Genomic DNA, 19,841 nt, shown 5'->3' on the forward strand with positions numbered 1-19,841 from the left:
TCTCAGAGTCAGCCCCCAATTTTAGATAGGGCTCTCACAGTCAGCCCCCAATTTTAGATAGGGCTCTCACAGTCAGCCCCCAATTTTAGATAGGGCTCTCACAGTCAGCCCCCAATTTTAGATAGGGCTCTCACAGTCAGCCCCCAATTTTAGATAGGGCTCTCACAGTCAGCCCCCAATTTTAGATAGGGCTCTCACAGTCAGCCCCCAATTTTAGATAGGGCTCTCACAGTCAGCCCCCAATTTTAGATAGGGCTCTCACAGTCAGCCCCCAATTTTAGATAGGGCTCTCACAGTCAGCCCCCAATTTTAGATAGGGCTCTCACAGTCAGCCCCCAATTTTAGATAGGGCTCTCAGAGTCAGCCCCCAATTTTAGATGGGGCTGACTCAGAGTCAGCCCCCAATTTTAGATAGGGCTCTCAGAGTCAGCACCCAGGCTCTCAGAGTCAGCACCCAATTTTAGATAGGGCTCTCAGAGTCAGCCCCCAATTTTAGATTGGCCAGCCCCCAATTTTAGATAGGGCTCTTAATTGAGTAGAGGTTGGCTCTTAATTGAGTAGAGGTTGCATATAGAGATTACGAACACTCATAACATCTGCACGAAATTAATTCTCCTCCATTGGCATTTTCGCGAAAGACATATGGAAAAACGGAAAAACGAAAACAAAAACGGGTGCTCCACGATAGCGTAAAAATGAAGAGTTAGCGCCGGCGACTATAACAAAGACAAAATTAAAAACGAAAGTAATCTCCGCGCAACGGAAAAATCATTAGCGCCAGCGAGTAAAAAAATAAATTCCCGTGAAAATCGGTACCGAACGCAAAAAAACAAGCAAAAATGCCAATGATTGAGAATTAAAACGCACATCATGTATGCAAAACGTCCGTCACCCCATGCACGCCTCTTATCCGCCGCAATGGCAACCCCATTTAAATGACCCAACATTGCAAGTTAGACAATAGTAGACGATACATAGATATTCGATAGATAAGCATTAGTATTAGCAATATATTGCCCTTTGTACCCACAGGCTACAGCAATGCTAAAATAAACAATCTGTATTGAAATTCATTCATTTTTTTGTCAAGTAATAACCCCGAAAGAAGCAACAAACCTATGCCCACACCATGGATTTATCAGAATATTACAGTTCGTTTCGTATATAGTGTAAGTGTGTATCAATACATACAATAAACACCACAATCCCCCAACACCACCATACCCCACCCCATACAATAAGCAAGCAACACAGCATTCTCTATGGGCCAATACAATAATAATCAATATTCATAACCGCGTTTATTTCGCCGCTGCGATCCGTCGCGTCGCAATAACTAATTTGTTTACGAAGTGGGGAAACTGCATAAGAACGGATTTTGGGAGCTAACTATATCTTGCTTTAAAGCAAAATTGATCGAACCGAGTGATCTTCGGAATCACTTTATCCGCCGCAACAGCGTCGAGTTTGCGTCGCATATTCGCGCTTGTTGTCGATTCAAAAAAGGAATGACAACATAAATACACCTTTAAAAGAAGTAATGGGTTAGTGTTTTTAGGGGGCCTAACAGGGAGCTAACTTTTTTGTATTTTTGAACGCTACCCTAGTCGCAGGTTTGGCGCCTAATTGTTTTGCAGTTGGAACCCACCAGCTTTCGCTGACCGGACTTTTAACCAACCGGCGTGTTGGAATATGGTTTTCGCAAACCGGGCACTGCTTGTTTGGCCTGAGTGCAATGACACGTGTTGTGTCGGCCGCGGGTGCAGTGTCCCAGTTCTGTCTAACTTAAAACTTCCTAACAGCGATCCCTAGTTATTGCGATGTCACTTCTATCTATCTGATGCCGACTGTCCGGCCTTGCTGATAAGTGACACCAGGAGTATGGGTTAAAGTTGGGGAAATCTGACCTGCGCGCACCGTTCTTATGCAGGTTGTTTACACACACACACACACACACAAATGGAGAAATAAAACCCAAGATTCCCAACCACGTTACATTACTAACGTGTATAAGGTGGACTTTAATTATTTGATCTCCGTATACTTCCCGACCCCACACCACACAGTGTACCAATAAACATCCAATTTTAAACAAGCATTCAATTAAGTATAAGGGACATTTTATGCTACAGCTCACATAAGTTAGTATTTACATCGACCAAGAATAAATCTTAGTCTGAGTATGCTATGGTTCCATCTTCGTTCTTGAGCTTTGGTTCCGTCTTTCTCTTTTCTGTAAAAGTAGTAAAATGTTACGATTCGTTGCTTAATTCACTATTTACATATTACTGCAATCTGTCATAATGCAGAATTTCTGTAATATCGTTTAGTGTAAACAGATGTTGATACCGATACGTCGTTTACTTTTCAAATTTTATCACTTGCGAGATTGAACGTTTAATCAGTAAAACAACAATGAATATACCTTTGTATTTTCTTCCACCGGCAGTTCTTTCGTTTCGCGTAATATTCTTGGTTATTATTTGCTCATAGAACCAGCTGAGTGACGTCATATCAACTGTGACGTCATATCTGTGACGTAAAATATTAAGTTTTAAATTGAGCATTTCAATATTGCGTAAAGCATACATTAGTATTAACATAATAATTTGGTGCAGAATGGACCAATTTTCACTTTCATATCGTTCCATTTGGTAGTAAATAAAGAATATTTTTGCAACTAGGGAACCGTAGCCTTACGACTAAAAATGAACGTTAATTGTTAAAACACGTTTAAGAAGAATGAAACATGGATATTATGTGCTAAGTATTCGTCCGATGCAACAGTATTTACGAGGAACAACTGTTTAACCCATAGTGAATAGACAATGACTAACAATTATACGAGTTCAATGGTCATTAAACTTACCGATTTTTTTTCAGCGGTTCACGGAGACAGCTTTGTACCAATGTACTCTTATATAGCGGAGTAGATGGCGTAGTGTTTGCATCTGAAATGAAAGGATTAATTGGTTAAAATACGAAATGTTAAGTTCGGTATTCATATGCAGAGCTGCATAAGACAGTAAAGTGATCAACATATAGAAATGCGTAACAATATTGGCTTGAGAATCAATATGCCATAAAAGCTAACTAGGCGACAGCGGATTAAAATATAACAATATTTTCCCGTGAAACAGAATCGAGCATTTACTTACCCGCTTAACGTGGATCACATGCATTGGTTCTATGGAGCAATTCAAGATGATCCTGCTACGAACTTAACTCTGTAATTGTAAAACTTACGTTATTATAGTCCATATACATGTTAATATAGTGGGTTGGGCAGAAAGACGGGGTGCCCTCTTATTCCATTTTCTCGTTCTATTTGGTAGTGGTGGTAAACAGAGTTCAATGAATAAAAAAGTATTTCCCACGACATCACACACGTGGAATGCACTAACCGCATCGCCGTTACATAATACACACGTAGTTTACAGTTGTCAATACAAATTTGCACTTACCGGTTATGCAGGTCAACTGTGCGAACTTGTAGATATGTCGTTTCGGAGTTATTAGATCTTTCTCCGTGTATGTTGAATTGCTGTAATAACATAATCGGTTAGGAGAGTAAAAAACAGAATTTCATTCATAAAACGTAGTGTAGGGGCACAAAAATTATAAAATTATATATTGGTTTGGTTTTAACATTAAGTCGTGTTACCTACCTAAGGCTACGTCATACGCATATAAACAAAAGACTAGAATAATAAAACAGTAAGCTAGCAGTGATAAGCACAATTTACTTTTAACGTTGCCAATTCAAAGCTGCGTCGTCGGCTGTCACTCAAGGCATCTTCATTCGTAAGCGAGATAACATTGATTTGATTTGAACACAAGATTTCGGTCGGCATTGCTTCAGTGTAGATTCAAATAAATCAAAATCTTATGGAATTAATTTTGAAAGTGGCCAACTGCAAATTAGATGTTAAATATTAGTTGAACAAATAAATTTACTATATTACTTCTATATTGCATATTCAGTACAAAAATAACCACCTATAGCTGCCTTGACTTAACTACAGTATAACTTTCAATTGCTAGCGCTACTTTTCCAAAACCATGCTTATTCCAAAACGTAACAAACCAAAAGAACGAATCGTCCCAAACTCATGCTCGCAAAAATTTAAATTTTAGATCACGTGAATGGAAAGATGGAAGCTGATTGGCCAATTGTTACGCGGCACAACAATTTAGCATCGTTTCGTCATTAATTTTCGGCGTTGCTCGGAGTATTTGTGACGTAACAATGCTAAATTGAATTTCGCGCGAATTCTAAGCGCCAGTGGTGCCTTTGAAAATAGGAGTTCACAGTTTTGGTGATAGGGTTTGAAAAGCAGTTACTTAACATCGGGTAACACTGAAATCTATTTATAGTAACAGTGGAGTGTGAAGATTGCAGTAATAATTGTTTTTGCCGGAGTTCCTGCGACTTGCGTGAACACATAGCATACATTTAAGTGAGACGTAATTACACTGGTAGCTGGATTGTACAAATCATAAGTTTACTACATGCACTTATTTAACATGGGAGTCATTGCCTTTGTGATAATATATAGTAGGATGGGGGAAGATGGGACACCTTTTCTTTCTATTTTCTCGTACATTTTGGTAGTAAACAAAGAACATTCGAGGAATTATAAAACCTTGTCCACGCGACTTTCATGGACCGTTGTTAATTGTTTAAAACACGACCAGGATATTTATATATTTTGTGCTAAAGGTGTCCCATCTTCCCCACCCCACTTGTATAATGGGGAAAATGGGACACCCTTTTATTCTATTTCGGTTGTAAACTAAGAACATTCAAAGAATTATAAAACCTTGTCCTGACGACCCCCATAGTCTGCTAATTGTTTGAATAACGTTAATAACATTTATATTATGTGCTAAATATGTCCCATCTTCCTCCACCCTGCTATACACCAATAGCATCAGGTAATCCATGGCCTACTTGAGAACCTATATTCCCAGAGTCCATATATAAACCTGTTTCTACACGGATTCTGCTAGATTCCATATTCCTACCAAACAATATTGAACACACAATTTTGAAAGCAGAATGTAATAACGTATTACCGATCATTATCAAAACAAGGGAATCGAAAAATGTACACCAGTCTCAAATCGCTGATACTCGCTTGGTGTTCCACGGCAAAATATGTCGTTTTTTGCCTAGAAACAACAAAAAGCGGAGTGGCTGCGAAACAACATTTGATTGTCTTCTATGTACAAGCATTGCAGTTTGCGACTCGTGGTGAAGTCGGCACTGTTCCTGAAAAAAAGCTTAAAACCGGCGAAAAAATAAAACGACATAAAATATGCGGAGATATATGGAAAGCTACATGAGAAAGCAGCGAAGTGTTAGAAAGCGGGAATTATCCGAGAACTGTTGTAGCTTTCGCTACGTCACTTACTTACTCGCAACGTGACGTCACGTCACGAGCCGTGACGTAAGACTTAAAATCAAGTGCAAATGTGTGGGTCACTATTACCGCGCGTGGGGACTTTTTGCTACAAACGGCTGACGAGACACCAACATGAATAAGAAACGAACGAAAAACATTAACAACCCCCCCGTATTTAAGTGCTGATGTTAATACTGAGCGTTGGCTCATACGGAATGCGTGTTGTTAATGCATAGTCAATATGACATTGGGTTTCAAAAGGTATTCACTTGTAGGGGGCCATGAACAGGGGGTTCGGGTACACACATATAAACAGAAACGGGGTTAGAGTTATGAAAAAGCTTAAGAACATTTCAGTTATCTTTTAAAATTGTTACATTCCATTTGAGGCACACTTGACAGATCGTGACAGATTTTTAGCAATCAATATTTCAAGTGAGGTCTCTCTGGATTCAGTTAACCGGTAAGAGCACAATGTCAAGGCATGTTTGATGTCCAGTGTTAATGGGGCACTTGTTGTAGGATTTAGATCACAATGCAAAATCTTGTCAAAAGCGAGAGATTTTCCTTCGTTCAGTGTTGCCAAGCACAATGAAGGAATTACACAAGTCAGTGTTGCCCACAATGCAGAGATATGATCCAAAGAAAGCTAAAATTACATTAATCGCTAAGGTGCAGGGGTTAAAAGGTCAACCAAGTCGCATCTGAAGTGCTGCAAGATCATCCTGGTGGAAAAATATTTCATAATTATTACCTAATTTAAAAAATGTATATATATGTATAAATAATTTATTTTCATAAGATGTTTATATCCTGTATATTGTTGAAAAAAAAAAAAACTATTCTATTCTTTAAGTGAGGTTTTATTGAGTGGTGTGCCAGAGGTTCTCGTATTCAGCTTACAACTGCCCCATTACCACCCTAAATATGTGATAGGGCAAAGAGAATAAATTCGTTTATACCTGAAGTTTAATTCGAAGTTTTTTCTCTTCTTCCAGCGCTTCCTTCAACCTTGTGACTTCTCTCCTGTGGAAAATGTGATTTAATAAACAGTTTGGGCAATAAAACCAGCGCTGCCGCTCAATCATTGGATACTCGGGTAACTAAAAAGTATGCTGGGTTCCAAGCTCGATGCTGCTACCGTTATGGGTGTATGTGCTCTTGGGCAAGACAATTAACATTTATTGTTTAAACTCCAGTGGACACATATGGTTGTCCAAACTGTCAACCGTATAAAATAATCACTCACAAAGTACATCGTAAACAGTAACAGTGCATAAGGTTTATAAAAGAGGACACCAATGCTATACTGGCTGTCATTGCCAAACAGAAAAATCTTAACCAGACCATTGAAAATCACTGTATACATGTATGTGTATATATACAGACAACCTATATATACGTAAGAGCAATATACACCTGTGTTCACTTTGCATGGTATTGAAGGAATCTTTAAGAAGTTTGATATCTTCCTTCATCTCTTCCATTGAAGCATTGGATGTTACAGGTTTTGATGGTGGGATCATCGGTTTCGACTTCGGAGGGGGAGGCTTTGGTTTCGCCCCACTAGGAGGAGCCTTTTTAGCCGAAGGATCCGGCATCTTTGGCTGGGAAGTAAAAAAAATATTGAATTTTTATGAATTTTTATAAAAAAGTCAAAAATTAGTTTAAATTTTTTTGAATTTTCGTATATGATTTGCTGCTTTTGTTTTAATATTATATATTTTCACAATAAGATATGTAGCAAATGACAACTAAATTGATGTGCTGCAGACTACTACAAGCTGGAACATGTAAGAGTAAAGTTATACTGGTGTGGTTTGTAATAATACTTGGGATAATTGGCAGCTGTAGCTTAAATTGTAGATCTTTTGCTATACCCCAATGTAGAACCTAACTTATATAGAATACAATGCACCAATATTATGTTTAGAATCTACATTACCTGGAATGGTATCATTGGCTTTATTGGTTTCTTAGCATCAATTACTTTGCTAGGTTTATCCACCTCTGTTTCGTTCTGTGGTGAAATACAACATTCAGTATAAGCAATATGCATTGGGTTGCATAGGTTGGTATATTAGCATGCAAATGAATGGTTGCATGGGCAACGAACATGGGGATGCAAGGGGGTCAGGCGTACCCTGAAATTTTCGACAATGCATTCTTAAGTAAACATTACAACCAATGGAACTTTTGTAAGAGTTGGTCATATAGGAATAATTAAGCGATTCGTGCCAAACTTTATTGTAATAAGAAAAGGTGATTATAAATATTTGATCATTATAAATGCAATTTTTAGTTATATGAGAAGTTCATTATTAAAGTAGTATTTTTTCTATTTACACTTATGCAAATCAGACACAAATACAAATGATTAAAGATCACCCATACAATGGTACTTATATTATTCATATGTTTTCAAAATTAAATACAGTTTCTGAATGCAAATAACTTTAAAAAACTTAAAACAAAGTAAAACAAAACGCAAGCCTTGCAACAAATACAAGCAGAAAATAAAACCCAAATGATGAATTTAAAATGCATGCAATACTCGTTACGTTTATTGCTAAGTTGAAATAGAAAATGTTAATATTGTTAAGTGTAAATGGAAAGAAAGGCAAAGTAGTTAGAATTATTTTGATTTTAGGTGTTTTGTTAATGCTGCTCAGTGCTTTTTTGATCATTCAATATGGTAAAAAAAATTGTTTTACATATATATATATATATGTAAAAAAATTTCTTATATATATATTTGAAAAATACTTTAAAAAATAACAGAAAATGACATCGTTATAATACGAGTGTCATGTTTTATACACCTCATGCTAGCTTACGAGTTACCATGTAACTTTGTGGGTAAGGTCTTTTTGTTTTTTAAAATTTCTGTTTTTTTTTTAATATAAATAACCAAAGAAACACTGAGTGAAATTATAAGGTATTCGCTGCACTTGGAAATACCAGAGAAAATAATTAAAGACATAAATTTGCAATATAATCACTTTGTTACCCGTTTGTTATAAGATTGATGTTGTATTGAACGAAACCTAAAATTCTATTTCATGTATCAGATTATTTAATTTGGAATTTAAAACCGTACATAATTGGCAGCAAACTTTTTGCAGGAGAGGCAGGAATAGTTGGACAGACATTCCTATAAGTTTGGTGGTAATGATCACTGAAAATTCCATGGTAAGCAAACCTACCCTGCCGACCCAGGTTTGGTGCCAAGTGTACAGCAACATATAAAATTTGTTACAAGTTTTAAAAGATTAAGGTAATATATGCAGTTTAATCATAATAAATAAAAACATCATTAGATTTGTTCCCACCTGATGTGTGTCCGGGTCCGGTTTGCTCCGGACTGACTTCCAATGAGGTGACTTCTCTTCTTCTTTAGGACTCAGAGGAGCATGGTTTGTGTGGGGTGAAGTTACAATTGCACTTTGTTTTGGCACCATGGGGGATGTAACAGGTTTGGGTGATGTGGCTTGTGGGGTGGGTTTGGGGGGCTGGAGGGGCTGCTTGGTTGTTTTTTTCAAGTTGTTTCTCCAGTTAGGAGTCTCCTGGGCCGGCTCTTCTTCCTTGTTAGGGGAAACAGCCATACCAGACGTTGGTTTCTTCTGTGAGCTTCGATGTTTTAGGTTTTTGAGCCACGAAGGGGTGTCTCCTGTCCCACCTTCCGCACCCAATACGGGCATGACTTGGATGCCCCGTTTTGTGTCTTTTTTAGGGGGCGGGGTGGGTTCCGTTGGTTCTAGATCCACGGGTTCCGTTTCTGTTGGAGTGTCGGGGACAGGAAGCATTTCTTCTGCGCTCTCTTTAGCCTAGTTAATGGTTAGAACTTAAAAGACTTCAAAATTCGCTGCGGATAGGCAGCAACACATCTGTGTGCTTATGTTACCCCTTCCTGTCGTAAATGGTCCTGTCATTCAGTGAGAGAATGACCCAACAAAAAATAAAGCAGAAGCAAAAAAAAATTTAACTTGAAAAACACGCATGCAAGAAACCACAGGGAAAGTACCCTCTCTCTTCTGCCGGTTGTATCCGGTTTACGCCGGTTCTTTGGCCCACCTGGCCGCTTGTAGTGGGTTAGTTTCGGTTCCTCGTGTGCATTGGGCAGAATAGAATCTGTGGGTTGAGGAAACATATAAAGATCAAAACGCCAAACCTTTTTAACCACATGAAACACACAATCCTATGAAATAAGTTTTGCTGTATTTATTGTGGTTTTAATATGGGTGAAGCCCTATAACGAGGCACAGTAGGGGATTCGGGATGTAGCCACAGTTGGCCCATTGACAATAAGTTGTAATGTTTGGCAACTAATGTATTGTGGTGAATTCTGGGGTTGGCCTATGTACATTACCAACCCCAAGTTTGGCGTCTCTGGATAAAATACATTGCACCACACTTTGCTATGCAAATGCCACATACTGAACATAAATTACCTGCAAGCACTTTTACAAAGGGCTACACAATAAAATAACCCCAATAAGCAATACCCATAAAGATTGCAAAGTCTCAACACTTTACAACAAGTGGTAACAGCCCTATTAGGTTTTCAAAGGTAAAATGCATTCACAGTGACAAAGTATACAACAATACATCTACATAATACATCAGGCACACAGACAGAGGTGACCTTACATACCATTAGCCATATGAAGGTCATATGAGTTCACTTGCATTACAACAGTACTCTAATACTTAATTAATAATAAGTCTTATTGGCTATCTGGCTATACAAAACATACACAGTATATATTTCCACTAAACAACATACAGTATAAAACTCATACCACAAAACCAAGGACATACTAAAATAAATTAAACAAAAACCACTCAAGCAAAAGTACACCAAAGTATTTATAAATGACCTGTTTCATCATAGCTGGTCTCTGGCTTGTTAGATTGACTTGCTATAGGTGGAACCTGTAACATTCAACACTCATAACTATACAATGTAGAGCATATAGTTTGTAGTATAGCATGATATATTAGAGTTAATGGTTAACTATAGTTTAGCTAGATGCCCACAATGGTTAGCATGTGACTTTTGAGTGTTGTATGACATCATAATATGCTTTGTGCTTGCTATGTGACAACAAAGGGACACTGATGGGTGTCATGTTATGTAGGGACATAAACGAGGTGTTTCAACTTTAACAATAGGGGTTAATAGTTTAAAAGATGTCAAGTATATTTTACATGTGTTTTAGGGTATGTGTCATAATGCATACTATGCATGTATGGCATTTGTTATGTATGGGTGCATGGGGTTTCATTATAATTTTTAGATGCATAACGTACCCCAACGTTAACTAGCATTGAGAGGACAAAATTGTTCAAAACTAAAATTTCTCAATAACAATTGTTACTTTGTGCTGAATGCTAAGTGTAATACAGTGTTCCATTCTGTATGGGAAGGTCCTAGGGCGGTGCATGATATGGACATATGATTTATGCCTAAGTTGGCCCATTAACTAGAAAAACTTACAGAGATTAACTGTTTCGCACCTGGATTTAGGTGTTTTGCAACTAAAGTTAAAATAATTACTAAGGTTTCAGTATTGGAGTAATGGGCCAATTCTGGCCCAAAACCTAGAACCTATGGGGTGCTATGCTGCGGGACCTTACCAACATAGAACAGAATACAAAGTTTCCTTTCAGTGAGCCTTGTGTTTATATCAATAACCTATGTTTACCTGTGGTGCCGGCCGCTTCAATGAATTGGTGGATTTCGATGTCAATGGCGGAGTCTTGGTCTTCGAAGACACAACTTTTTCTTCTGAAACAATAAAAAAAAGTTCAAAAAACGTTTTGTGTCAACAATGGGAAAGCAAATGTGCGATTGTGATATGAATATGGCTCTCATTTAGGACTCATAGTGTTGGACGATACTAGTTGCATTATAAAAGAATACACCAAGACCAAGGGTGGTACAGTACTTAATACGCCACAAATAAAAATCGAAATAAATAAAGTAATGGTATACATACCACATATCTAAATAAATAAATATATGTAGAAAAAAAAGGATTCAAAAAGAATCATATAATACATTTTTATACAGTTAGTCATGGTATTAAAATGGACATGGTTTGGAAAAGTAAAACAACTCTATATTAGAACTGTTTAAAACAGGAGCCAAGAGTTGTAATATAATGAATCATTCGTGACAGGTAAGAAATAAAGTGACGTCTCACACCAACGTGACATGATATAACACAACTCTTAAGACAATGAGTAACCTATCATGGTTAGTGTGTGGGAGGGAGTCTATTCTTGTAGTCTTATCATACAGGCTTGAATGTGTGGCGGATATTTATTCTATAAGGCTATTTCTAGCCTTGCTTCTGCCATAGAAAAATATGAAAAATGTAATATTCGTCTACTATTTAAGCTTAATTAATTCCTTATGTTACAAAAAATGGATGCCTAGCACTAACTATAAAATACAGTTTTAAACTTATGGAAATTTTAAGTATATATAATATACCTTAAGTTTACAATTCATAAGGTTCAATTATCGTAAAATATGTGGTAACATTTATATGCCCTAAAGCCCTAACTATACCATGGAATTTTTGGGATAATTTAATTTGTATTTAACTACACAGTTCAGGATAAAATTGCATAAAACACCTGTATATTATGGTTTAAATATTAGAAGATCAAATATACATTAATAATATTTAACTGTGCATAGAAATACTAGGAAACATAGAAATACATACGTGATACGTCAATACACACAAGTTACTACTGGGATATAACACAAACTAAAGATATCCATATATGGGTACTAGGGCCTGAGGTTTAAATTTAGATACGTCATGCTACAATATCATGACAGTGGTGTCATCTTAAGGTTACAATGTCTATATCATGGCCGTCAAACCTTCGCTGGCAGGGTGGGCAAGTAGGGCAACCATCAAAAGATTTGGAGAAAAACATCAAAAACGCTACTTTTTTAAGAAATAATATAAAAAAAACAGCAAAAACGCTTCTTATTTGAGAAATACATATAAAATTGTGTATGTAATCTTACCTTCAACAACGGTCTTCTGTTTTGTAGCTTTAGTTTCAGTTTTTATGTCAAGACTATCTTTTGATGAAGTCTCCTGGTAGAAAAGATAGATAAATGTTGTGTTGTTAGGTGTAATTTTTTGCTGTTGCTACCAGGCATGGTTGCCAAACCTGGGGTGGCCATATATAAAACAGGTATACATATAGTAGGGTGGGAGAAGACAGACACCTTTAGCACATATTAACCAAATATCTTGATTGTGCTTCTATGGGAGTCGTGCATATAACGTTTTATAATTCTTTGCATTTTCTTTGTTTACTAGTAAATGGGATGGAAAAATAAAACAAAAAGGTGTCCCATCCTCCCCCACCCTACTATATATAAAAAGAGACAGTTTTGGGCAAGGCAACGAAGCAGTTTAAAAACCTCTATATTTCAGTAAATTAAACATTATAATATAGGTAAAGTTTATAAAAACAACACAACAAAGACATAGAAAGCACCCTATGGCCTATACTGCCTTATCATAACCCTGTGTTCACAATTTACATATAATCCATAAATAAGCAACACATCAGCTAACATTGACATAGTCGTCTAACCCTGCTTGCGCTGGCTTGAATTTATCTAAATCACGTATTAAGCGCCATGGGTGCTCTGCCCAAGTTTACCAAAAGCGAGGGCACGTACTTTAAACCTTGTTCCTATTGTCTAGGATTTGGTTGAGTGCTTTTGTGAGTATTATTGGGCAAAGAGTCTCGTGATTTGATGTGAATAAAATTATTGATTTTTTAAGAGTTAGTTTAGTGTTTGGATATGGGGTAATTAGGATGATTAAATAGTATGTTTGTGTAATTGTACAATTGAGAAACTAAAAATGAACACTGTGTATTATTCTTAGGTTGTGAACTTTTTCTAACTATTACCTTGTGTTATAAGAATAATATTAACACTAATCACACCAATGTATATTCTTAACAAAGTTAGGACTAAGTTCTCACCTCAGAACTTGTATCTTCATCTACTGTGGGAAGTGGGGTGACAAAATTATCAGGAAAAACTCCTTTTCTCCTTCTGTGTAAAAAAAACACGGTATAAAGTGTGTGAATACATACAACATGATATACACCAACAGTTTCAAATAGTCTGCAATGTACAGCAATGATTATGATTCAATAATGGGTTTTCATTGGGGTTATTTTTGGATTTTTAGATTTTTTTACAAAAGCAAAATAAATGCGAAGGGCCGACCAGACAAATTTTTTAGAATAGTTTGGAAACCGCTGCTATAGGCATACACAATAAACAATAAACAAGTCACTTACTTTCCATTTTCGTCAACAATTTCCCCTTCCCACCAACCAACATCTTGGCTTACTTTATCAAGAATAATCACGATGTCACCTTTTACTAACGTTAATTCGTCGTCATTTTCTGCTGAGTAATCAAACATTGCTCGGCACTTTTCAACAGCAGCTGGAAGAAAAATATTTTATTTATATTTCTGGGTTTTTTTAATCTTAGTGTGAAAAAGTATTTTCAGAAACGTTTTTCTTAAGGTAATAAGACATTAACTTTATTTATATATTAGTTCTTTTCTATTTAAAGTTTATAAAATTAACACCTATGTATATACACATATTGACATATATTATAAAATTTTACATATAATTGAAAATTTGAACACTTACGTTTCTTAGCCTGTGGTGGTACTAACGGCACTTTATCTGCATTTTTAACACTTTTTTCCACTTTTGCAGCAGGTTTTTCATTCTTAACAGAAGATTTATCAACTTTAGGAACTTCTACTTTGGGCTGAGACTTTTCCACCTTTTGCTGGCGTGCGGATGCCTGAAAATACAGTGTGTGAGTGTCAGTTTTATAAAGTTTTTTTAAAGCTTCAGGCATGCTACTAAAAATACAAATTTTTAATCCTTTTTGACATTAAAATCAAGGGGCATTGGTTTAGCAAGTCTATTAAATAGGGTGTGTGCCAAAAAGATGAACATCTGCTGCACATTTATAAAAAAAAGAAATATTCAAACTTGATAGTTTACCGCCAAAATTTAAAACTGACCCAAAACTAAATGCACAAGACCCATGCTTACCAATGTCTTTTTGTTTATATTTTACAATAATTTATATTTTTTACTCACAGTAATCTTCCCAGTTCCTCCCCCTTCTCCATCTACAATGGACGACCTCAGCTTTATTGGTCCATCTCCGAATATATTTCCAAACCCAACGCCCTTAACCTGAAAATAATGTACGGGAAAAATAAGCATTGAAAATCACAGTTGCAATTTAGCAAATTTGATGAATATACCATGTAAGATTTACCAAATGCTAAATAACTGGACTTTTTTTAATTACAATACTTAGATAAAGAAAACATAGGCTATATAAACAACTAACAAAAATTAAAATAATGTGCCAATTCTGGCCTACATCCCAGGTGACCTGCCTTGTTGTATTTCCTCACCAATATAAAATAACAAATGAATTAAATATTAGACTAAGCTACAAATGCACATAGAAGGTAAGCATAGCATATTATGATTAAGTATTTATCTAGGTAATTCAAATTACTTTAACATCTAAACCTGTATTGAAATAAATAATTTTTACCACTCCAAACTACAGCGTAATGTTGTTTAAACAAAGTGAAATAGAGCATATAAAATAAATGTTTTATGTAAATACATAAAACAGCCCATTTAATTTAATGAATTTACGCAAACATTAAAACAGGCAATTATAAATTAGCACAAACCTTATACAACAGTTATATATATTGTTATTAATACTAGTTTTATACTGTAATAATACTAGATTAATTTACATCACACATAGAAATATATTTAGTAATTAGCAACATTAAAAATCAATATTTAAATGTGCCGTTTTGAACCGACACGACAGTGGTGGATGACAAAATTGACACCTTCTAATCGTGGAACAGTTGCAAAAAGATACGAAATCGAGTATATTAATAGTATTAATTTACATCACACATAGACATTAGTATGCAAAATATGTGGTCTCCGACTATGCAGAACCTTAAACGTAATAAACTAGCTGGTAAGTACTTAACAGTATTACACTTTCACTTAGTATAGTAAACATTAGTCTTAAACAGAATGCCGCTTATTTATTCTCATGTAATGGGGCAACTCACTATTAAAACAAGATGTCTTATTTCATACACCCCATGCCCACTTACAAGTTATTGCGCATGCAACTTTGAAAGTAAAAAAGTGATAATTTATGATTGTTTTACTGTGCAGTTCTTCAAAATTAGTAGCCCAGCAATATATATACACCAAAAATAACTTGTATAGGCCTATAGTAACAACTGAAAGTTCCAGCATATTATGAACCTTGTAAGTAATTTTCACTAAACCTCTAAAACTACAATTCTACTTTATATAAAAACACAATGCGCACCTTTTTTGATCCATGGCTTTCCTCAGGCTTAGGTGGTGGTGTCTCATTAGATTGTGTTTCAGTTACCACAGTGGTGAAATTAGTGGGGAAAACACCTTCTTTTCCATTCACCCCACCCCGAGCCCAACCCTCTTCTTCCTGAAATGCGAAAAAGTTTTGTAAAAACAAAGTAAAAAGTTGAGTTTTTAATATACTACGCTAAGTATGTCAACCAAGGACAAGGTGTAAAAGTGGGAGTTCAGACTCAGGGTTATAAATGAAACGGAGAAGATATTAAAACACAAAAAAGTTTGTAAAACTAAGTTAAAAAATTTTAGTTTTTAATATACTAAGGAAACTATGTCCATCAAGGTGTAAGAGAAGTGTTTTAGTAAAAATGGGTAAAACACAGGTTTCGTTGCATGGCATGCTTTGCTGTAGTAACACGAACAAACAATACAAAACAGAATCCTGAAAACCAGCAGAAAAAAATGGACACAAAACAACAACAATAGGCAATAGAATATAAAACACCAGTTTAATGCGGATATTACCATCTAATTGAATAAAATTTCAGTTAACTGTCTAATCATATGAGATGTGGTCACTAAGGTCACTAGTTATGTATTACTGTCCAGTCATAAAGTTAGATTCGAAAGCAACTGTGGACAAACAGCTATTTCCTACTCTTTTGTGTGTTTAGTTCTGTGGTTGTATTTGAACAGAAAGCTCTGGATTAATAATAAATATAAGTTTGGTATGTGATGCAACTATGGTATGTTTACACAGAACATATTATCAGAATTACCAGAAGTACATGGCCGGCTGTTTTAATGCGTTCTATATTAGGGATTATAGAATGCATAAATTATATATGTATATCACATGTAGTAATGTACGTAGATATAATCTAGGGAACCTAAAACTCTGAAACACTCAACCTTTAACTTGAAGTTTGGTATTGTTTTAGACAAAAAATATTGATCACACTCTTGTAAGTTGTAAGTTGTTATGTCTAGCTTTTATAAAAGGTTCCTTTAGGCAAGGTCTTGCTTATATTATGTTTGTACACATTATATAGGCCTGCTAATCTGCTATATATATATACAGATTAAAATTCCAATTCCAATTGTATTAAATTAAACACGAGCGATGTATGATATGGATATAGCTGGATGAAATATGATACCGATAGTAGATAATAAAACACAAGATTAAAATCCTGATATGTAGTGTTTGCATAACACGAAGCCATGGTTCTATAGCCAGTGCTAATATATAACATACTGATAAGTTAGCTTTAATTAAAGTACACAACAAGAACAGGAATTTAATTAAACATATTACTAGTGAACATGTTAATTTTAATTGATAAATTATATACATATATATACCAGATACATAGTCAGATACCACCTGCCACCTACTGCTACATAAAATTAAAAACAAAACATTAAGATATTTAACAGGAATTTGAATATAAAATGGGCTACTCTGTCATAACCAAATTGCTCTAACTCAGTGATCACTAAATGAGTTGTACTAAAGTAGCACCCTGGGCATCAGTGTAATGGACCAACCCTGACCTAAAATTCAAGTCCTATGGCATGCCAATGCCATACTGTTGAATCTCACTCATATGAAATAGAATATAATATGGGGTTATGGTCAAATTCTGATCTAAGTTTCAGATCCTATGGCATGCAACACTGTAGGACCCTTAGATCTAGAATATTAGAATAATAGAATATAAATAACATGATACTTACATCATGATAAACATCTACAATTTCTCCTGTCACAAGATGTAATTCATCCTCATTTATTGGCTCGTAATCAAAAGTTACTTTCACTCTTCTTAGAACTTCTGAAGAATCAAATTATTAATACCAAAGCATTTATTTATGTCAAGGAACTTCTGCTGACACAACACATAGTTATATATGTGCTGGAATAGACTCTGGCAACAATTTTTTTGTGACCTTGCATGCCCCTTACATTAGCCCCTGGGTGTGTCACTAAATATGAAATATGTACCTATATATAACTTAAGCCTACATACACTGTTTGATCATTAACAAGATATATTTTGCAAGGTACAGCTCGTCAACTACATAAATTTAGCAGGCCTTAATTTAATTAATCAAAAGTTTTAAAAATATTTGTTATTAATATTTATAACAGTAGGACTATCAACTAATATTACAAATCACAAACCTTTTGTTTTCTTTGTTGGTACTGGAGATTTCACTACCGGTTCTTCAATAATCTGCAAGAAAACAAGAATAAATTAGTAAAAGAAGCACAAATAAGTATATATATATCATGAACAAATAAATAAAACAAGTAAGAATTGGTGAAACTGAAATAAAAAGCCCATATTATTAAATCTTAATTTGTAATCTGTTATTTATTGTTATGCATAATGGACACATACAAATAAATCTACACCAAACAAGCCTGGGGCATAATTGACACTTTTAGAGTTTTATTATTGTTACATTTTGTTTTGACATTTTTGACATTTTTTGTTCAAATTTCACAAACATACGTGACAAATATTAACTTTTAAAAACCTTACCATAATTTCTTGGGAGCTAGTTAGAAATTCCTCTATCAAATGCAACACCCACGTTAACATTACACCTACTGCATACACCTACCTTTACAAAATTATCAGGAAACATGCCAACTTTTCCTGCCAAAGTCCCCTGGCACCATCCCTCCTCTACATTCTTTATATTTATGATTACATCACCAACTCTTAGAGTTAATTCATCTGGTGCTTCTGCTTCATAATCAAACTGGACGATACCTGTCAAAACAAGAATGAATCTGTTATTTTGGGGCTTTAAGAAAAACTAGTTAAGCATTCACAGATACACCTATGGGTAGTACAGTTTACACTAGTGTAATAATAACTATGGACTATATCTCAGGTTTCCTTGGGATGCTTATGGGCCTTACGATACCCATATAGAAAAAAAACCTACACGTTATACGAGGTGTTATTAAAATGGAATTTTCATGATTTCAAAGTACATTTGATTTTCAAAATTTCCCTTTGTCATTTGTATTTATTTAATGTATGTATACACTTAAATGTTTTTCTCACCTTTCATTGTAGCCATAAGGAATATGCTGCTTCAACACCATTAACCAATTCCTTTGTAATATCCTTATACAAGCCTTCAATACAGATGTCCTTACCAACCTATATATTTACTTATCACAATATCATTCCTGAAAAAATGGCAATTCCAGATTTATTAATAAATATAATTACTTCTGGAGAGTAGCTTGGCCAAAACTAAAATAGGGTAACAATAATTAAAAAACAAAGTTTTGGGAAAAGAAGAAAACTTAAAGGAAAACTAAAAATCGAAAAACTAAACTGTATTTACATACTCTTTACATTAAGACATGTCAATTACACGTATAGCATAAATTTAATTGTTTTAAAAATACACTGAAAAACCTTGAAGCATTAATTTACTCATAATTATAGCGGTTTATAATTAACTCAATCAGCAGTTCTGACTAAATAATTGTAAATTTGGTTATATTCATGTAAAATACCAGTGAAAACACCCACCCACAAATTCTACAATACGCAGGCAACCACCTAAACTTAAACTGTGTTTGCACGTTACTAAACGGCTTGTCTCTTCAGATTAAATACATTACGTGGGTGGCAGTGGTTAGTTTTACGAATTTTCGGTTAATTGCATTTTAGTAGAAGGAAATGCATTGCTGCAAACGTGCAACGCGATTTTGGGGTTTAAGTTCACGTTTATATTTAGTGAAAGTTCAAAAATTACCTTGTTACACTTCATAAATTCGAAACACCAGGAATCCGGAAGCTTATGTCGAAAAGTTTTTTGGTTTTCTCGTTAAAAAATTCAACGACCTGTGACCGTGATCGTCCATCCATAACAAACGCCCAAAAACACAACACTTATCTTATACTGTTT

At 35.2% G+C, this 19,841-nt stretch overlaps 1 protein-coding gene across 2 annotated transcripts; it reads right to left on the minus strand.

Annotated features, from left to right (window-relative positions):
* Positions 1 to 5,049: 5,049 nt before the first annotated feature.
* LOC149727213 (uncharacterized) lies at positions 5,050 to 19,828 on the minus strand. 2 transcript variants are annotated; one of them, XM_089889870.1, is made up of 19 exons: positions 19,689 to 19,828; positions 18,983 to 19,110; positions 18,531 to 18,682; positions 18,085 to 18,136; positions 17,637 to 17,731; positions 15,889 to 16,026; positions 14,598 to 14,696; positions 14,133 to 14,292; positions 13,767 to 13,917; positions 13,443 to 13,515; positions 12,463 to 12,535; positions 11,117 to 11,199; positions 10,289 to 10,343; positions 9,433 to 9,539; positions 8,741 to 9,235; positions 7,354 to 7,428; positions 6,828 to 7,015; positions 6,371 to 6,434; positions 5,050 to 6,133 (listed from the first exon to the last, which is right to left on the minus strand). In XM_089889870.1, the coding sequence occupies exons 2-19, from the start codon at positions 18,996 to 18,998 to the stop codon at positions 6,098 to 6,100; spliced, it is 2,112 nt and encodes a 703-aa protein (XP_089745996.1). In that variant the 5' UTR covers positions 18,999 to 19,110; positions 19,689 to 19,828; the 3' UTR covers positions 5,050 to 6,097. The 2 variants fall into 2 exon arrangements, with proteins under 2 accessions (XP_089745996.1, XP_089745995.1); XM_089889869.1 differs by having other exon boundaries at positions 17,637 to 17,734; positions 19,689 to 19,827.
* Positions 19,829 to 19,841: the final 13 nt, after the last annotated feature.

The sequence above is a fragment of the Ciona robusta genome, chromosome 12 (assembly GCF_009617815.1).
Source record: "Ciona robusta chromosome 12, ASM961781v2".
NCBI lineage: Eukaryota > Metazoa > Chordata > Ascidiacea > Phlebobranchia > Cionidae > Ciona > Ciona robusta.

Coding starts and splice junctions, on each gene's coding strand:
- LOC149727213 (XM_089889869.1), bottom strand. Junction 17,735..18,084: donor ACCAACAAAGAAAACAAAAG/GTTTGTGATTTG, acceptor TTGATTCTTCAG/AAGTTCTAAGAAGAGTGAAA. Junction 16,027..17,636: donor TTGTAGATGTTTATCATGAT/GTAAGTATCATG, acceptor TTCGCATTTCAG/GAAGAAGAGGGTTGGGCTCG.